Source organism: Hibiscus syriacus, unplaced genomic scaffold (assembly GCF_006381635.1).
Source record: "Hibiscus syriacus cultivar Baekdansim isolate YM2019G1 unplaced genomic scaffold, ASM638163v2 tig00111954_pilon, whole genome shotgun sequence".
In the NCBI taxonomy this organism is placed as follows: domain Eukaryota; kingdom Viridiplantae; phylum Streptophyta; class Magnoliopsida; order Malvales; family Malvaceae; genus Hibiscus; species Hibiscus syriacus.
The window spans coordinates 712,348-733,203 of NW_024063221.1; the positions used below are offsets into that span (position 1 = coordinate 712,348).

A 20,856-nucleotide genomic window follows, 5' to 3' on the forward strand; every position below is an offset into this window, starting at 1 on the left:
AACGGTCATATTTTTAATTGAGATTTTCAAAACTTTCATCAAAGTTTCGAAACTTTCAATTACAGTGAGTTTGAGTTTCAAAATTTTCACAAAAGTTTTAAAACTTCATATGCAGATGGCCTTAATTGCACGTTTTTAAAGCTTCTAACAGCTATAACTTATCCTCAACGATCATGAACAGCTAGCAACTCATTATTTATTTCAATTACCCCATATACTATAATATTTATTTCAATTACCCCACCATAAATCTTGTGTCTAATTCTTATCTTTTATTGCTTCCACACCAAAGATTTTTAAAGGCCAATTCACCCCCTTTTGGCGGTTTCGATTGATCGATGAGCCTAACATAGATGGTTAATTGAAAATAGTGTGACAGAATAAGAGTGCATGTCTAAGATTAGTTCTAGAAAATACTTGGTATTTAAGTGGGCCTAGTGCATCTCCTCTCTTTTTTCCAAGAACTACATGATGCATTATTCATTTATATGCATACTTTTTTAATTCATAAAATACTATGACAAGTTTACACTCTTTTTATCTTAGAGAAGAAGTTAAAAAGTGAAAATTAATAATCTTATTAAGGTAAAACTTTTGGTCATAGCAGTTGAACTATTAATGGTCTCTTTAAAGTTAATATTTGATTAATGTGATAAACAATGCTACTAAAAAAAATTATCTATTAAAAGTCTATTATTATACTCTTATAATTGAAAAATAAGAAGTGATAGTCTATCCATGTGATTTTATATTTAAAAATTTGACATCAATTTACTCTATTTTACTTGAGTAAAGTTGAAGTAGAATATTGTTTACATGTCTTTTATGATATTAATTTAGACACCTTGAGGTTAGAGAATATGGGGGTAATTGAAAATTATCTACCCTATAAATGTTATAGTATATGGGGTATCTAAACTAAATTATTTATTTCATGCACTATATTATGAATCATGTAAATTTATAATTTATATGTATGCGAATGATTCTTAAAATTGAATGAATCTGCAAACTTCTTTTAGTTGATATGTGTTTATCTAAAGTATAGTAGTTTTTGTGGAAGCTTGTAAACATTTATTTTAGCGATTCTACTGTGAAGCATTTAGTGATAAGTCTTGGATTAGCCAAACAATAGGGTGAATGCCTTATGAATATATTTTGTTAAGAATCCTTAAAGAGAAAATTCATGATGGATACCCAGCTTAATCTTCTAAGTTCAATGTACTCAAACGAGGTTATGAAAAGACTCATAGTGTAATCTTTTATTTATCCTTATGGAGAACAATATACATGCCTAAGGTTGAGCTTTTGCTCTTAATGGATTCATAGCCCAGGTTTCGAGTGGTTCTAGTGGGAAGAACTTGATGAATCCATTAACGTGAATGGATGAGCCGTACAATCTTAATGACTTCATAACCCAAGATTTGGGTGCTCCCAGTGAGATGAACCTGATAGATTCACCAATTAAGATGTTGAATTTTATGCTCTTAATGAATTCATAATTTAAGTTTTGAGTAATCCTTTTGAGACAAAAATGATGAACTTACCAAATTGAAATGATGAACTATTAAATGTTCTTGATGAATTCATATCCTAGGATTTTGGTGGTTCTTGTGAGATAGACTTGATGAATTCATTGAAGTTTAAAAATTATAAGGTAAATGCTCTTATTTCAAATCCCTGACTTGGGTGGTCTGTATTAAGATAGACTTGATGAAATTACATATGTAAGTGTGAAAGATTATCCACCTTCTATGAAAGATTTTGGGTGATCTTTCTAGAGTAGTTACCAGCATCCCGATGTATATTTGGCTAAATCTTTTTATCTATCGCGGAACTCATTTGGTGAAGAAGTTAGTCGTGTGTTGTGAGTTTACTCTTATTTTAACAAGTTCCAGATTCACTCGCTTGTTAAGAGAATAATTGCTTATTCCTCTATGTATTACTTCCATATGTGTTATTTTTTTTATTAAGCTATGGTGATTACAAAGTAATATTTGTTTTAAATACTCTCAACCATTTGACAATGAACGCTCAATCACCCTGCTGCAATCGCTAGTGCTCGAACCCATGACCTCTAGGTACAACAATGATTTCTTTAACCTCTAAGGTAAGTAGGTTCATGCCAGATACGTTCACTAGTACTTAAGTGACTAATTTCATTGTTGCTCTTCTCTTATATTCGAAATCCTCTACTTTTTGCATTAGTGGGGGTTGTTATTAATGCAAATACTAAGGTTATTTTTAGGGAGTTGGCTACCTTTTTTAGGTATTGGTTGGAGTGGATAAATGTCAATTGAAAATTTTACCAATCTACCACTCCTATAGAAGGGATAGTCCCTCTCCCTAATTGGATATACAGTTAATGGTTTCGGTATTTCCTTTCTGAAAAAATTCCTGTTGAAGAGCATCACAAATGTGTTCCACTTTCTTACTTCAAATGTACAAAATTTGAAAGACCGTGTTAACCTTCGGGGGAAACGTTCACTTTCAGAAGTACACCAATCCAAACGAAATTACTTCTAAGTCAATGGCTTCCATACCGCGACAGAGTATATTATTTTAATTGTCTTTATCATTTCATTATTATTTGTTAGTGAATAATGATTTGTATTATTTTCTAATAAGAGGCATCCTGCTCACAGTCTCACACTCAAACCCATAATTTCATCTTGCAAAGGGCTGAGATTTATCCAACTCGGCCGTCTGGTTCATATCAGTAATCGGGAACTGGGAGCTTAAGTGATCAACATCGAACCGATCATAGCTTCATGATAAACAAGTTTTGGCAGGGAACTCATTCTTCAAAGGAATGCAAACAACAAACTTTCCAAACCATCTTTACTACATCCTGTTGAATATGCCAAACCATCTCTTTCAGTTTCAGGCTGCTCCGCAACTGCTAGAAGATGCTGCACTGCTCTCTGATGGTCACATGGATACAAATCCCCAATATAAAGACACTTTCTTCCTTCCAAACCGAAACAACAATCTTTCCGTTTGCCCCAACGGAATAGGCCTATCCCGTATTCCAGACCGACACTGGCAAAACACCATTTGAGTTTGACCATATGTCCGTATTTGGACACGATCCAGCTCGCTGATGTTCATCTTCTTTAGCAGGACAACTTCACAGTCTGAACCAAAGATTTCACTGGTGGTGGAGCCTTAGCTTCATATTCATTTTTTAAGATTGAACATATAAACTGATTATGCAGTGGGAGTGGCAGATTCTTCCTCCCAAAAATAAATAAATTAATAAAATTGGGATTTGGAGAATTGAAGTTGAAGCAGAAGAAAAGAGATCAATGTAAAGCAGGGGAATTGGAGGGAATGATGTGGGCTGGCCTTGGTTGACCAATTACTGAGAGATCACTCAGCTCTTTTATTTTGAATAATAAAAAAATAATATTTGGGGTTGGTTGACTTGGACTTGATTTAGCTATCTCCCTCTGCTGCTATTTTAGTTTTCTTTGTCTAAAAAACATCATAGGCTCATTGCAATTAGAATTTATGTTTGTGCAGTAGTAGTAATAACAATAAAAGTTTCTTTTTTTAAGGAACAATAAAAGGCTGTGTTGTAATCTGTTGTCTTTTACGTTGACAAAATTCTGACTTTGAGTTTTGACTCTTGAGAGAAACACAAGTGTTATGAGTGGTGTTCATTTCATCTACTGTTAAGTCAAATGGAGAGAAGATCACTGCTATTACTATATGTCATCGTTTATGGCAATTATATGAATATAAAATAAGGATTGTTGTTGATGATTGAGACAGCTTCCTTGATGTTTGATTCAAGACTATAATGCGGCGTGCAGAGATTTTGTTGAATCTGCCTCAAATTATTGGAATTAGTATAGGATTTGGACGGAACTTGTGAATCATTCATTGGTTCATGATTTCTGTTTTATATTTTTAGTTTTTAGTTTTGCAATTGTCTGTCCAATAAATCTCTGTTTGGTAAACGGGAATATGTAGTGGTACACGTACTAAAACTAAATTGTCTAAGCTTATGTTGTTGGATTAATCTTTAAATGTATAAAGAAATAAAAAATAAAAAAACACTCAACTCACTGTCACTTGTCCACAAGGGGACAACAACAGAATGAAATATGAGGGTATGAGCCCCCACTAAACCAAACCAAAATGGTTTCTTAATGCTAATTATTTAATTAAAAAGCCTCCTTCCCTCCCATACCCTATAGTGTCCTTGTCAGAATTTGCACCTAATCAAGGGACCATACCACTACCGTTACCATTCAGTCCATCTCTGCACTATATTAACACAGAAAATGAAATAGACTTAAGAATGTAACAATGAAGTCTTCCAGTCTCTTTTTTCTACTTGTCCTGTTTCTCCACCTTACTCTGAGTCTGAGCCATGATAAAATCAGAGTGGATCTCTGTTTTGAAAACCGGACCGGATCGGCCGGTTCAACAGGGAATCGTTGTTTAGTCCGGTTCAATCTAAATCGGTTGAACTGCTATTAGTGAACGGTCAGAACCGCTGAACCGTTCGAACCGACCGGCTGAAAACCTGAAAAAACCGTCGTCGTTTGTTAACGAGCCAAGTCGAACTCGAGTATTGCTGAGCTCGACTCGAACTTGAAAACTTTAAAAGTAAGCTCAACTCAACTCAAACTCACAAGCTAAAAAGTATCAAGTTCAACTCAAACTCGAAATATAATATTGAAACTTGAACTCAAAAAGGCTTGAACTCAAAAAAAATTAGAAGCTCGATTGAAGCCTAAAATTCGAGTTTGATTGAAGTAAAAGAATAATTATATAATTATAGTTATAATTTTTTATGATTTTTTTAACCCCAAATTTATTTTAATTATAATTATATAATTATATTTATTATTTAATATGTTTTACCTTAAATATTATTGTAGTTAATTTGAATTATTTGTTTCACTTGATTTTATGATTTTTAACTTATATATGTTATGACTTGCTTTGAATATGACTTGTGATATAAAAAATTGTTTTTTATTAAATATTTTTGGTATTTTTATTTAATTTTTTAAATAATTATGACGTCGTCCGGTTTTTCCGACCGGTCGGACCGGTTCGACCGGTTGAACCAGTAAATTGGTAGCATGACCGGTTCGCTAACCGGTCCGATTCTGAAAACTTGGATTACTATCGCAACTCCTGTCCTGATGTTGAATCAATCGTCAGATCTGCAGTAAAAGCCAAGTTGGAGCAGACATTTGTTACAGCTCCAGCAACTCTTAGACTGTTCTTTCATGATTGTTTCGTCCCGGTTTGCCTTTTCCTTAGCCACTATGTTTCTTGTTAGGCAGATTGAGACAGCAATTACGTACATATCTGTTTATATTTGTGCAGGGGTGTGATGCTTCGGTGATGCTAGCTTCATGGAACAATCGTGTAGAGAAGGATAATCCGGATGATCTTCGTTAGCTGGGGATGGATTTGACACTGATAAAAGCCAAGGCCGACGTTGATAGTGTGCCTAACTGCCGAAACAATGATGATATCTTAGCCCTGGCTACTAGGGATGTCATTGCTATTGTTAAAGCTGCTACTTTGCTCGATTGTTGTGCGTAATAATCAAATTTGTGCGCTTTTTGCAGACTGGAGGCCCATCTTATGCAGTAGAATTGGGAAGACTAGATGGAAAGATCTCAACAAGAGCCAGCGTACGCCATCATCTCCCTCATCCCGATTTCAAGTTAGACAAGCTCAAGGCCATGTTTGGCTTACATGGTCTCACTCTTACAGATCTGGTTGCGCTCTCGGGTACTACTCACAAAACCAAGTTGCTCCACCTTTCAATCACATCAATTAGCCAATATATAATACTGGTTTGGACTGATGATCACATTCTTCTAGGAGCACATACAATTGGGTTCTCACACTGCAGCCAATTCTCCAAACGAATTTACAAGTTTAAAAGCAAGAGCAGAATCGATCCTGCGCTTAATCCACCCTATGCAAGGCAGCTCCAACATATGTGCCCGGAGAAGGTTGACCTCTGAATGGCCATTCAGATGGAACCGGTCACCCCAAACATTTGATAATATGTACTACATCAATCTTCAACAAGGAAAGGGTCTTTTCACCTCTGATCAGATTTTGTTCACTGATGCAAGGTCAAGAAATATTGTTAACCTATTTGCATCCAACAATACTGCATTTGAAGAGGCTTTTGTAGTTGCCATAACAAAGCTAGGGCGGATAGGGGTCAAGACGGGAAAACATGGTGAAATCAGGAATGATTGCTCTGTTGTAAACAAGATTTTCTAAATGGTTTGCATCATTTTTCAATGTTGAAGCGTTTTGTTGTTAAGAAAGATTATGGAGGAGATCCTAATCTAATCATTCATTCATGTTCTTGTCTTGCATAGTACTAATATACACCTTACTTTTCATGTATAACAGATAAATGAAATTTGCGTATGAAATAAACGTTGTAAGGGAACAGGAGTTATAAACTATACAACCAGGAAGGCATTTGAAAGATTACAAAAAAAAATTAATGGAATGATAGTCAGTCAGAGATAGGGTCATCAGGAGGCTTATATCGTTGAGGGTAAGTCCCGAAAGCTCCAATCTCAACTTTGCCAGCAGAAACAGTCCTGGTTGGATCAATTACAACTGCCAGGACTGCTGATTGAGCATTGGGGTTGAAACATCAGTACCAGACAGCCAGCATCCATACCTAGGTTGAGAGAACGGTACCATCCAACTACATTCTCCAACCTGTGAAACAAACAACAATACCTCTTATGAGAAATGATTTTTCATTGACAATGTTATTATGGTTTCAACTTCCAATGGCGTTAGACACCCTTAACATGAGACAAAATAACAATAACAGCTACTACTGAAACAAATCCATATAACACGAATACACGTTTGAAGGCACATTGAGGTGAAACACGATTTTCCTTTTGGACTGCAAAATAAGGATTATCTCTTAATGGTGAAACTATTCTCATAAAACAACCACTTACTCGGTTTTCGTCCATAATTATTAACTCCACTTGTCTGGGAGAGTTTTACATAGTTATCAGTAGTAAGTGAACTACAGAGACTGGCCTAATTTAGGGTATCAAGAACACTAGTTGTACAGCAAAACCATATTCAAAACATGAAAAATCCATGGGGGGATGGGATTGAAACAAGAGAAGACCAGAAAACCAGTTTATTGGTCTGCGAATAATCTACCATATACTCAGAGGCATCAGCATGAGTGTTAACCCGAGTTTCGAAGGCCTTCAACTGGCGGAAAGGCGTCTATTACAATGATGGAGTCGGCATCAGTCTTGCCTTGCATCAGCCCGTCTTATCTAAAGGGCATGGACAATCATCTTGAGGAGAGCAAGGGAAGAGATCTTAATGCGCTTGAAGTAGTGGTGATCATTGCCCCGAAGCTTCTCCTACTTGAGCTTGGCTTGAGTGTTGTCGTAGTCGAATAAAGGGTCTGATGTTTCCACTGTCAAGATATTGTTCTCAAACTCCCAAGTTGCCCAATGGCCAGTGCTAAGGTCATTTTATAGCAGGCATAGGAGTGGAGAGTGATCAAATTCGAAAAGTCACCTAGTCCTAGCCCGGATGTCAAGACCATTACTGCCGGTTGCACTAAACTGTTCAACTGTTCTTACGATTGACCTTTCATTCTACTTGTAAAATATTTCTGTTGGTGTCATTTAATGTGAGTGTTCATTAATGGCCGAAATCAATACAAGAGTAGAAAACATGTTATAAACGGATCTTTTACACCAATATCTAATCATATATGATAAAACAGGTTTGTCCGAGACAAGAAAAGAAAAAGGTCAATAACGAGTGGTACTCCTAGAGATTCACGATTTGGTTTACAATGACTGAAAATAAAAAAATAATTCCTGAAGTTGAACTGAACACCACTGACTAACTGACATACCTAAATAATCTCCATCTTGACAACAGGGGGTAGTTACAAACAAGGGGGTTACCACCGCACTGAGTGTATAGTTGTACAAAAATAATATGGTCATCCCATATTATTATCCTTCTAGTTTAAACGTCATTTTACACTAAGCTACAGGCATAACATTAGTACAGCATATATTTCATCTGACCCGTCCCCTTGTTCTCCTCGTGTTTCGGCTCACTTTCTTTCCCTGCTGCTTCTCCATGCCAGCGTTGCTATTGCCTGCCATGCTGCGTTTTGACTTTGGTGTATTCAACTGCTCCAGCGAACCTTCATCTTCACCTTCACCTTCACGTTGCATGCTTGAATTGTTCTGGGAATTGGATACTGCAACCAAAACTTCTAGGGAAGCCTCACTCAACGGCTTAGTCTTGTCCTTCACATCCGCGCTTCCTGCATTCTCATCCCTGGAACCAACTGTATCATCTTCTTCATTTATTGGTCCTTTTTTTGGTTCTTTATCCGCTTCAGCTGACATACTGAAATGATGAAGAACTTAACAATTTTTTTTAAAAGAAAAATCATCAAACAATGTCAGAACTACACTATTTAGGCTAGGAGTATCACCTGAATCCTGAAGGCAATCCATTGGCAGTAGATGCAGCAGCAGCAGCACAGCCTGTTTTGGCAACTTCTTTTAATGTCACACGGTTGTCTTCCATTTGTGAGTCTACAGATTATGTTTAGGGATAAAAAAACTCGTGTAATCAAGAATTAAACAATCCACCTGTCCTAATTGTGCACATGAACACTCGAACAAAAAAGGAATCTTTACAGCAGAGACTTTAAGTTATTTAATCTTCCAAATTGTTAACACTCGGTTTCAATCATAGGTACCAATACAATTTATAGCTGTGTTCATGAGGCAATACTTCGAGGCCTTAAGGTGGATAGCGACAGACCTTGGTATGAAAGTAGGAAAACATTAACAGTGAATACGTTGTTTCTTACTCTGTACAGTTCCTTCGGTAGTAGAACCAAACTGCAGGATAGACCCATTGGTTTCCTTAAAATGATCGACATCAGCAGCGACATCACTGTGGCATAAAAGGTGAAAAGTTAGAATAAGAAAAGCATTGACCTCGTCATAAAGAGACAAATGAGGAACTTCACAATTAACAATAAAACCTCTTTAACATCACTGCTGACAATTATTTTCTTTCGCTTGTTTTTTTGTGCAAGGGGGATTCTTTAATGGGAATGATACCAACCTATTTGAAGCAGTTTTGATATCTACCGTTGATTGAAGTTTCTGTCCTTCATCTAGTGTCTCACCTGAGCCATCCCAGAAAACTCACTTAGAAAACTTCTGACAGAGGTAAAAGATTTAGCAGATGATACAGACTACCAAAAAGAGAAAAGAACGGAAGAGAGTGTCTTCTCCACAATGAAGACCTCGATCCAGAATTCATTAGACTAAGAGAAACTTTAGAAAATAAAAGTACTTTCTTTTGAGATTGAGACAAACCTTAGTTACCAAAAAATAACCTAGTCAGGACACTACAAAGACGGAAACACCATGTAATCAAATCACCATTCGTAACTTTTTCATGGGAAAAAAATTAGGCAAGGTAGGCTACATGTATCGAGTATATTAATTAGAGACATAACTGCCATTCCTCAAATTAATAAATAATATTTATAATGCAGTACATATATAGGCACTACATTTGTTCAAGGGAAATTTGACAACAAAAGATAAAAAGGATGCACGAATACCTCTTTTTCTCTCAGTACTTTGAACAGCTTCCATACCCTTTGCAAAAAGAGAGAGAGAGCCAAATATAAGTGCTTGACAAATAAAGTGAAATATCAACATATCATAATCTACCCTAAGAACAATTAAAAAAATTCAACCAGCACTATGTAAAGCTTCCTGTTCAACCATTAATATACCTGATAATCTTCACAACCAAGAGTTGCTGGGATTGATAAAGCATCACTGTTTAATGCATCTTCTGGAATCTGTGAAGCTGAAATGAGAAAAAGATGCAATGTCTTAGAATATCACTGCCTAGAAACTAAACAGACTTGCCAAAATTTTCAAGTACAAAAGACTATCAGAAAAAAATGTCTGAAATTATTCAAGCTTCCGTCCCACAAGTTATACTGCACCTGGTATAGTAGCCAAAACTTCAGATGCCTCCACTGATTTTTTAGAGCTATCTGGGTTATTTCCTCAGCAGGGCCCAAGTTTTTTGCAGCTAAAGAATCAGGAGCACTTTTCTGTTCTAACGCAAACGAAGACCAGTCAATTTTTGGGGATGATAGAGTCCTCAGCATTTCTTCAGTTGCCTTAGATCTCACTTTTCGTATTTCCTCTTGGATGTTCCATGAATCAGTGGCAGGAGAATCCCTTTTCAACTGCATCCATATAAAATGTATAAGAAGCAAATTAAATCATAACCAAAGGAAGAACATACTGCAGAGACAATCACACTTACACCCCCATGCACATTAGTCATATAGAAGAGTATGAGCAAGCATACGTTTGACCTAATAAACGAAGCATCAGGTCAAAGAAAACTGTGATGTTATTTCTATCTGGTATGATTGCAACAGTGCAGTTAAAACCATGCACGTGCCACCTGTACCTCAGCACTAGGGTCAAAGGGAGTAAATGCACCTCAGACTCTTTCAGGTTAGGCTCATTTATATTTCTGGTACAACTAGGCATGCTTTTTTGCAAGGATAGGCAACTGGTGCAACAAGTGCGATAGGCATAAATATGTCTTTCCTAGTAAGAAAGGGATATCAAACTCTATACTTCTCAATATTTGATAGTATTCAAAGCAGACATTGATGGTAAAGAAATTATCCATATAAACCAATAAAGCAATTGCATGTTTTGTAAACAAACTTTATATATATTTCAATATATATATGTATATATAAATATATACACACAAAAAAGTGCACTTTACTTCATGCAGGCTAGCACTTTTTCTGAGCCTTGCGCCTGAGGTCACACAACTAGACAGCACCTTGTGCCCTTGACAACCCTTAATTGCAATATATTTTTTAAATAAAAAAGAGCTAACCATGGGCTCAACCAGGAAAGCAATTCAACAATAATATCATAAGAAATTTAAAGATCTGCAATCTTAATGACTATAACACCCACATATGGATCATTACATCCAATCAACAAAGGAATAAGCATATAAGAGGACCTTGGATGAGGACAAGTACTTGCCCCCAATTGAATATGGTGTTTCTTCCTTGAAAAGTGGCACTCCAAATGGTCGTTGTGATCTAAATTCAATATCGTTCAGGGCTGGTGATGCCCATGGAGGATGAGTTCTCATGTATGTTTTGGCCATGTCCAAAGGTGATCCTGCTTCACCTTCAATGCTCTGCAGCAACAAAAGCTTACAAACTTAGAGATTGACAAAATTTTCACACTAACAGAATATTTAGATATCAGCATGCCATTCATCATAAGTTCCTTTGAATAATGGAGGTGTTTACAACAGTAATCCTCCAAAATCATGCACAAGAGAAATGACACCACTTTCACCCTGCCTTAACATGCAAGTAAACTTTGAAACCAAATTACTGCACAATGGAACCATTATAAGCAAACTGGCATCTACAAGAATCAAATCATCAATCATAAGTGGGAGGACAATGGGTAGCTTCTATTCATTTACCGCTCACATTCAACTTGTCTTTAAGGTATATGTCAGATTCTTTCTGCATAAAATCTTCCATATAAGTAAAAAAAAAAAAAAAAGAAGCATGATCTCTCTCTCTCTCTCTCTCTCTCTATATATATATATATATATATGTTGATATTTGATAAGACGTACAGCATGGTTTCAATCTTCATAAAAAATGACAACATAGAAACAAAGGGACAACTAGATAAGGGAAATAAAAAAAAAAGAATTTAATATAAGCTGTAACATAAGCTGTACAAGACATGGAGGAAATATATGAAAAAAAATATCAGCTTAAAAGTTAAATGAAGACAGCATAAAGGAAGCTCAGGAAAGCAGAAAGGAGATGGCACAGAACCAAAGGAAGAAGGGAAGAAGTAAAACATTCAGCATAAGTTATATGAGGCAAAGGATCAATCACAAAGACTATGTCAAAACTAGAATCATTGACGAAACAGGAAGTATCATAGCGATTATCTAGCCTTTTCATCTACCCCTTTCCCAATATAAAGTTCTTAGTTAAAGAATTCCACATACACTTGCTCCTTCTAAGAAAATAATTCACAGAGAGAGTAAAAAACAACCCACAAGCATCATAGAGAAAGGAGTTACAAACATGTGCCAATGTCAAAAACTTCTGCGCAGAGGTGCCGTGGTGCAATTCTGACTTAGAATTTGATCCTGACTTCTTCTCCTCTAACCATTTTTTTGCCTCTATAACAGCTGTGCCACAAAGATCATGATTGTTGACATCTGGAAATAAGAAACAGTCAGTCTGCTATAGGTGTTGAGAAGTTCATTCTTAAAATCTGTACTCCCAATTTGTGAAAGCCAAATAACTTCCACCTGCTCTGTCAGCCATTTCATTTAGCCTTTCAAGCCACATACCTCTGGTCACTGGAGAATCCACAACTCTTGATTTAATAATATTTGTTAGTTTATCACACTCTTCCCTGGTCAAAATAGCATCCATTCAGAAGTTCAAAACTAGAAGTTCATGCTTAACTAGAGATATAATGAGGGATAATGGCTGAAACACACATCCAATTAAAAATGCCATGGAAAGTTTGCCAAAGAACCAAATGCTGTAAATGACATACTACAGATGTATTACTGTGTGTTGACCAAATATTTTATAAACAGGACAACTAAAGGAGGGAGAAAGAAAAGGATTAAAGCAGGAAAAAAAATCCAAATAAGAAAATAAGTTTTTTTACTTGCCTTGAGAATGACTCCTGCATGAGAAGTTGCTCTATAAGACGCTTGGTTTCAATCTTTCCTGCAAAAGGTTGGGGCTCACCCTGGTGGCCCACAAAGGAACAACTAAGGAATCCTCTAAGATTATTATAATCATCACTAATATAAAGACATGGAAAATAAACAAAGACAGGAAGATGAATATATCAAATCAGCTCCAAATTTACCAGTAACACCAAAAAGTTATTTTAAATGTTTTGGTTTTTTCTTTTGCAGAATTACAAAAAACATAGGTGGAAAACTTACATGTTCTATGTTATTAAGCCCTTGACTCGAGACATCCTGACCATCATTTGTACCACCAGTGTCATCTGTACCAAAATTAAAATAAAAATCTATCAATAAATACGGATGCAATATGTGGACTACTGCCTGAGCAAGTAGCCTTTCAGAAGCATAACACTGAAACAACACGGATTTTTTATATCTGTACCGAAAAGAAATATGCTTTAATTATCCACTAAAAGGTTAGGGCCCAGTAAAGAAGCATGAGAAATAATGGAAGCCTCAAGAATCGAGATGATAATATGTAACCTCACTAAAAACAAGTAGCTTAAAACAGTTGAACCACAAAGCAAGTACTATGCCAAAGGGAAGCACAATATTAACATTGCTAGTAATAAAGCACTGCCTGCAGGCTGTAGCTGTAATCAACATTCTAGGCTCCTTATTTTGGTATGGAATTAAAAGCTAACAACAAAGATGCATGCTTTGATTGTAGAAATCCGTCAATCGAAAACGTTGAGTTTAAGCTATTACTATCAAAACAAATATCATTTAACGAAAAAGAGGGAGGAAATGAAAGGGGAGAGACGGATTTCGAAAAATACATATTTTTAAGTGAGCAAAAAAAAAGTTGCATGTGGAACCTGAAGTTGAATCACGGTCTGAAGACGAAGAGGAGGAGGAGGATTCGAGGCCAAAAACAGAGGAAAGTACTCTGGTGGCACCGGAGACAACAGCGCGAGTAGGGGAAAATAAATGCTTGGAGATCCAATTAGGGTTTTGCTGAGTTGAATTGAACAATCTGGGTCGGTCGTAAGGCGTCGTGCGTGACATGGTTCGCCGAGGACGCAGCATCTTTCCACCGGATCTGGGTGGTCGGCGTTGGTCAGCTCCTGAAACCGAGGCCATTTGGGAAGGTGGTAAAGGGAGGAAGTGGGTTAGTCGCTGGTTACAATTGCAAAGAGGTTGAAAACCAGTTTAAGGGTGTGTCAATATTCTGTCTTTTTCCCAACCATAAAACAAAGAGCAGTAGAGGCAGCGGATTTATATACGGAGGATGATATATTTTATCAAAAATTTAGACTATCGTACTTAGTCTTCAATCTATTCTCAACTTATTTTATTTTCCTCATCTAACTATTTTTTTTTTCAAAACAATAAATAATAATATATCTAATAAACAATATTATTGACCACTTAACCATTTTCATTTTAACCATTATTTTTTTTATTTTTTTATTTTAATCACTATTTTTTAATTCTTGTTAATCAGATTATTTAATTATTTAAATATATCAATCAGGTCACTAACCATTAACAGTTAACCAAAGTATTGACGTGACAGTTAAAAAAATTGATATAATTTACATTGAGTCCTTATTACTTACACAATCTATCAAATTGGTCATAATTTTAAATTAAGTCAATATATTTAATCCTCTAATTATATGATGACACATGTCATAATCTGATGGAAACAAAATAAATTGAAACAATATTATGCTTGAAGGGGGTGGGAGAATTAAACATAGGACTTCTTGGATGAAAATCAAGGGCCTTAACCGCAGCTCCAAGACTGATTTTTGATATAATGCTTACATAAACTAATATCTATCTTATAATATAATGAAGGTCAAACAAAGAAAATTGAAGCAACACTAAAACGACTTGATTCGAATAAATTAATATTTTAAAATATATTGTTTATATTAAACCCGACCCACACAGAAAATATATTGTTTATATTCGACTCGTCCTGACTTGATTCGAATAAATTAATATTTTAAAATAGTTAAAAAATATACTTATATTCGATTTATAATTATTTTATAAGTATAAAATTAATATTCGACTTATAGTTAAAAGAATATTCGACCCACCCAGAAAATACATTGTTTATATTCGACTTATAGTTATTTTATAAGTATATTTTTTAACTATTTTAAAATATTAATTTATTCGAACCAAGTTGTTTTAGTGTTGCTTAAATTTCATTATTCGGCTTTTAGTATATTATAAGATAAATATTAGTTGATGTAAGTATTATACCAAAAATCAGTTTGGGATAATGGTTAAGGCCCTTGATTTTAATCAAAGAAGTCCAGGTTTTGATTCTCCCTTCTCCTCTAAGCACAATGTTGTTTCAATTTATTTTCCTTCCATCATATGGTGCCACTTGCCACTATCTAATTGGAGAAAAAATATTTAAATTAAAATATAAATTAAATTAATAAAATTATCCAATAATATTGATAAAAATTCTCCAATGATATTGTGACACGATTCATCATATAATTAGAGGATTAAATATATTGAATTAATTTAAAATTATACCAATTTTATTAATTGTCACGTCAGTACTTCCGTTAACTGTTAACGGTTAGTGACCTAATTGAATGCATTTAAATAGTTGGGTGGTTTGATTGACAAGAATACAAAAATGGTGGTCAAAATAAAAATGGGCTATAGTTAAGTGGTCAATGGTATTTTAGTCGCTTTGCAGTTAATAGTGATGTTAATGTATCACCATTAAAAAATTAAAAAAAATTGTCATGCCAGAAGTTATTTTTTTTAACGAGTGATGAACTCATCAAGTGGTTAAAAAAAGTTATGTACATTGTCAATGGTTAAAAAAGATTATGAACATATATTATCTTATAATCACCTCATATAATTAAAAAATAGTGAATGATCAAAACCAAACAAAAACTTAATGTTGTTTATAATTTAAAAAAATAGTTAAGTGATCAAAACACAACTACTAGAATAGGTGGGTGATGAACTACATAATTTACCCTTATCAAAATTCATATATGTTTTAAATTATTAATTTTTAAAAATTATAACATATTTATTAAATTTAATAATTATTTTATAAAACTTTTAAAATTTAATAATGAATAACATTTAATATACTTTATCCTTTCTTCCTCTCCTTCAAATTATATGAAAAATATAGTTCTTTTAATTAAATTAATGTGATTACAAAATAGTATCTATTTTAAATATTTTCAATTATTTAACAATGAATGTCCAATCACTCTTACAATCGTTATTGTTCTAATTTGTAACTTCTAAGAACAACAATGATTTTTTAACCACTAAGATAATTCGATTCTTGCAAAAAAATGAAATTTTAAATAGGTTTAATTTCACTACATATCCTCAAATTATAATTTAAGTTCAAATTAACTTTTAAATTATATTCTTAAAATATTATTATCATGTCAATTGAGTTTTACCATCAACCTAATCATTAGCTTAAATATTAAATAATTAAATGTAACATCCCAAACTACGGGTTAGTGACCAAATTGTAAAATTTCAGAATTTGATGATAAAAGTAGAATACTTGAATAGTTCAATGATTTATTTGAGGATATTTCCTGAAAGTTTTAGTAATTATCCAATGAATTAAAGGGCAAAATGGTCAATTGACATTAAAGATATTTTTATCCCCTTTAATAGGAGATAAAAACGTGGGAGATGAATGCATTTTATCTTCTTCTTCATTTCTTCTTCTTCTCCAACCATGGAAGACTAAGCAAAGGTGAGTTTTCTCTTGAGCTGATTATGTGCTGAAATTTAAGTTTAGTTTTGATTATTAGATGCTAAGTAAGATTAAGGAAAGATTTATTTGCTTTAAAACAACAAAATGAAGAGTTTATGAGGATTTAAAGATTGGAAGTTTTTGAATGAAATATCGAAATAAAGTTTATATTGAGAATTAGAAGTTGAATTTGACTTGTCATCAAGTCAATTAAGGGATAGGAAGTGTTAGAATAGGAATTTGAACATGTTGCAAAACTAGTATAATTTTTGCAATTGCATAGGAATGACTAGATTTGAAGTTAAAGAAGTGATTAGTGAATAGAAATAAGTTTAAGTATGTGTATTAAAGTTAGGAGTATTAAAAGAAGTGAATAGGATGGTTTAAGCTAAAATAAGGTGATTTTCGAGCTCAAAATGGGATTTCTGGGCTAGGGGAATCGGTACCCATTCAAGGGGAATCGATTCCCCCTCAAACGAATATGAATTCCAGAATGCTAGAGGAGAATCGATACCCCCAGGGGGGGAACCGAATCCCCCATAATGAAAAAAAAAAAAGAAAGAAGAGAGACTAAACTATTAATCCCTTAAATTGGTAGGGTATTAGAGGTTAATTTCAAGACTTGGGCATCTGATAATCATCTTGAAAATTATGTTTATGTAGATATTAAACGTGACTTTGCTTCAAAGTAATCAACGGGTTAGAATTGATTCAATTCAAACAAGGCTAAGGTGAGTGCATATTAGTATTATATGATGTTAAATGGAAATAAGACTTGCGACAATTCTATTTCCATAGTAAAATGCATGAATTCATAAATAGAAGTATTTATGTGTATGATTTATATGTTGACATGTTATTGTATATATGTATTATATGGTTGATGTGAATATGTGATTATGAATAGGTGGAAAGGAAACAAATGATGATATAAGAATCTATTATAAAATATGATATGAAAACATGATAGTGAGCTATGTGAAAGCACTATGAGATATATGAGTTATGGAAAATATATACGAACAAGATATGACATCTATGTTTATGGAACAATGCAAGGTGATATAAGCTATGTGAGATATGAATATAAAATCATATGAGAAGTGAAAAGGATTACATGAAAATAAACTAAGTGATTACATGTATATGTGAAAGAAGCTATGAGCTTATATGAATATGTGATATGAATGAAGCTATGATATGATCTATGCGATTACATGCACATATGATATATGTTATATGAAATGACATATGAATAGACAATACGTGATACATGTGGTATGTGACAAAAGAGAAATGACAAGTAATGTGAACTGTTAAATGATAATGCCCATGTTATGTGATATGAGAGCTAGGGTATAGTTGGCATGCCAAGAGTCGAGGTTTACCTATGTTCTACGGAACATATGGACAGTTTTACCTATGTCTTTCGAGACATATGGACAGTATACCTATGTTCTAAGGAACATATGGACAGTTTACCGAGGATCTTTATGACCTCTGGACAGTTACCGAGGATCTTTATGACCTCTGGATAGTTACCGGGGTCTGTGTGACCTCTGGATAGGTCCTTCGGGACATTTATATGAGCTGTGGTGACAGCATAGTGGTGCACAACCTCAATAGACTCACATATCTACAGTTCTCACAGGTGCACATGGGCTAATAAGAGATAACATGGAATGTAATGTATAAGATATGTGATGTATATACTTAGGGTGATATGTCATGTGTTGCTTGAATTATAAGGATGTTGATAAAGATAATAATATACACGGGCAATGCAATTGGAAGACAAACGAAAAGTGAAAGTAATACAAGAAGATATGTTGCGTGTGTGTATGACATGATTATATATATTGTTATCATGCAATAGATACATGCATATTGAGATGTCATGATTCAATGGTATGAATGCACGTTCATGAATTTATTGTTATATGTTTAATTATTGCCTCACTAAGTCAACGACTTAGCGTGTGATTGTTTCACACGTAGGTTTCGAGAAGAATAAAGAGTAATGCGGAGCAAGACAGGTCAGTTCTCCTTACCAAATGTCAGATCAGAAAATGTATGTACTGTTTACAGAGTGTAGTTGGCATGTAGTCTAAAGATATAAATGGTATGAACTCTGATATCTATTGTAAACGTTTTGAAGTAATTTAAATGTTATCAAAGTTTTAAATTACTCACTATTTTATACGAATAAATGTTTGAACAGTCAATGTGACACTTCGGACTCGTATCCGGGTCGGATACGGGTTGGGGGTGTTACATTTAATGGTATCAGAGCTATGGTTTACCCGATTCTCGGCATAAACCGAAGTCAAAAGTGCTTTAAAAAGTATACATGCCAACATAAAGTGAAAAAAAAAATTCTGATATGATAGTGTAAGGAGTATACTGTCTTGTAAATAGAGTTAAATTGTTATGTTATATAAGATAAGTGAATACATGATGATGATTTATGAGATATATATGTTTATATGATAGATGATCTGTGAACATATGCAAATGACATATGTTAAATTATATGAATTGGATGATCATATGCACATGTTATATGTGATAGAAGAAATGATATTAGTACATGAATATATGAGAGCTTCTAAAGTGAAGCACAAGGCAATAGACTGCAGGTAATAGCATTCACCTGCCCTGGCCAGGCAGGGAGAAGAGCGAAAAACCTCAGGGCGTGCCTATACAAGATTAGAGAATGTGGAATGATGTGGAATGATATTATGATATATTCTAATTTTATACTTCGATAATTCATAGAATGAATGTATTGAAAAGAGTTGAGAACACCCGAGTTCAAGGGTGAATTTGAGAAATGTTCCATTGTTGTGGAAAATTGATTAAATGGTAGGAAGATAATGTTAGAAGATTTTCATTTCTCCAAAGTGGAGAAGTTAAATTGAGTAGTTTCGTTAATATGTGGGCAAGCTAAAGTATAGTGAACAAATGTCACCATAAGAATGTTAAAAGATCAAGTGATGTGGTTATCATTTGTAGAAGAGTTCAAGAATAAGTACATGAATGATAAGTTCATAAAACAAATAAGCTCGAATATATGAGCTTGAAGCAAGAGAATTATACGTGCATGTGTATGAGTATAAGTTTAATAAGTTAAGCAGATTTATTACTTAGATGATTCTGATTAAAAAGGATAGGAATGATACATGTAATTGGTTATTTAGGGCTTGCGCATTAAATTAAAAGAGTGTTATTGGTTTCGAATTTATTCTAATTTAACGAAATGGTTAATTACGTTAAAGCTTTAGAGAAAGCTCAGAATGAAAGGATTGGAGAATAAATCTCTCAGATGATTAAGAGAATTAATGCTTTATAGAGTTAAGAACCATCAAAGAATGGTAGAGATTCTGGTTTTCAACTGTAAACAAGATATGAATTAGTTGTATTCTCCGTCAGAGAATCGAATTAGATGAGAGTCAGTCAAACTAAAGCAGTAGGGTATGATATTGGAAGATTAATCAATGAGTTAATTGATAATAAGTCAGGGTTAAAGACAACCTTTGTGAATTGGGTTAAAAGCCCTGTTAGGAGTTATGTAAATCGAAGCAGAAAAAGTATTTGAAATGGATTAGATGAGTATTGAAATCTGGTGATTATTGAAACAAGTGGGGAAAACATAAGTATAAGAATGATAAAGAATAAGGTTTTGTGCAAGTAAAGTTGATTATCAAAGTTATGAAAAGATATAGTTTAGTTATGTTATAAGAAGATTTTGATAATGAAAGGCTTAAAAATGATAAAGGATTATAAGGAAGTGAAGATTATAAGTTTGATTAGAAGTAAGAAAAGTAAGTAATGTTATATAAAGAGATTATGTGTATCGTAATACATACAAGGATGAAAGAATGAGTAAAAGTTTGGATTGCGGTGAATTAATTAGGAAATGAGGAAAGAAATCAATTGATGAATTTTTGATGTTGAGTGATAAGAATTGATGTTACTGTCTACAGGATAAGTAACATTATATGAATGAAATCAGAGTTATGAATTTGAAACAAAGGGATATTATTGTGTATAAGAAAAAGTGTGGAGATGATAAGGATTTGTACTTTAGAATGAAAGAGTTAGCGTTGACTAACAAGATTTTGTGATGAAATTGTATTGGATATAGTTGTATATTTTGATTTCGTAAATGTGATATAGTGAATGAAGTGAGGATTCGTATGGAAGTGTAAATGATA

The 20,856-nt window shown here is 33.9% G+C and overlaps 1 protein-coding gene and 2 pseudogenes across 1 annotated transcript; 1 reads left to right on the plus strand and 2 right to left on the minus strand.

Annotated features, from left to right (window-relative positions):
- Window positions 1-5,116: 5,116 nt before the first annotated feature.
- Window positions 5,117-6,273, plus strand: LOC120173503 (annotated as a pseudogene).
- Window positions 6,274-6,517: 244 nt separating this feature from the next.
- On the minus strand, window positions 6,518-7,648 carry LOC120173504 (annotated as a pseudogene).
- Window positions 7,649-8,007: 359 nt separating this feature from the next.
- Window positions 8,008-14,105, minus strand: LOC120173542 (protein KAKU4-like). Its single transcript, XM_039180678.1, is given in 14 exon segments — window positions 8,008-8,424; window positions 8,513-8,615; window positions 8,897-8,982; window positions 9,157-9,220; window positions 9,665-9,701; window positions 9,842-9,918; window positions 10,061-10,120; window positions 10,123-10,309; window positions 11,119-11,301; window positions 12,224-12,360; window positions 12,496-12,560; window positions 12,829-12,908; window positions 13,111-13,175; window positions 13,734-14,105. Coding segments are annotated over 14 exon segments (1,749 nt in total). The 5' UTR covers window positions 13,999-14,105; the 3' UTR covers window positions 8,008-8,084.
- Window positions 14,106-20,856: the final 6,751 nt, after the last annotated feature.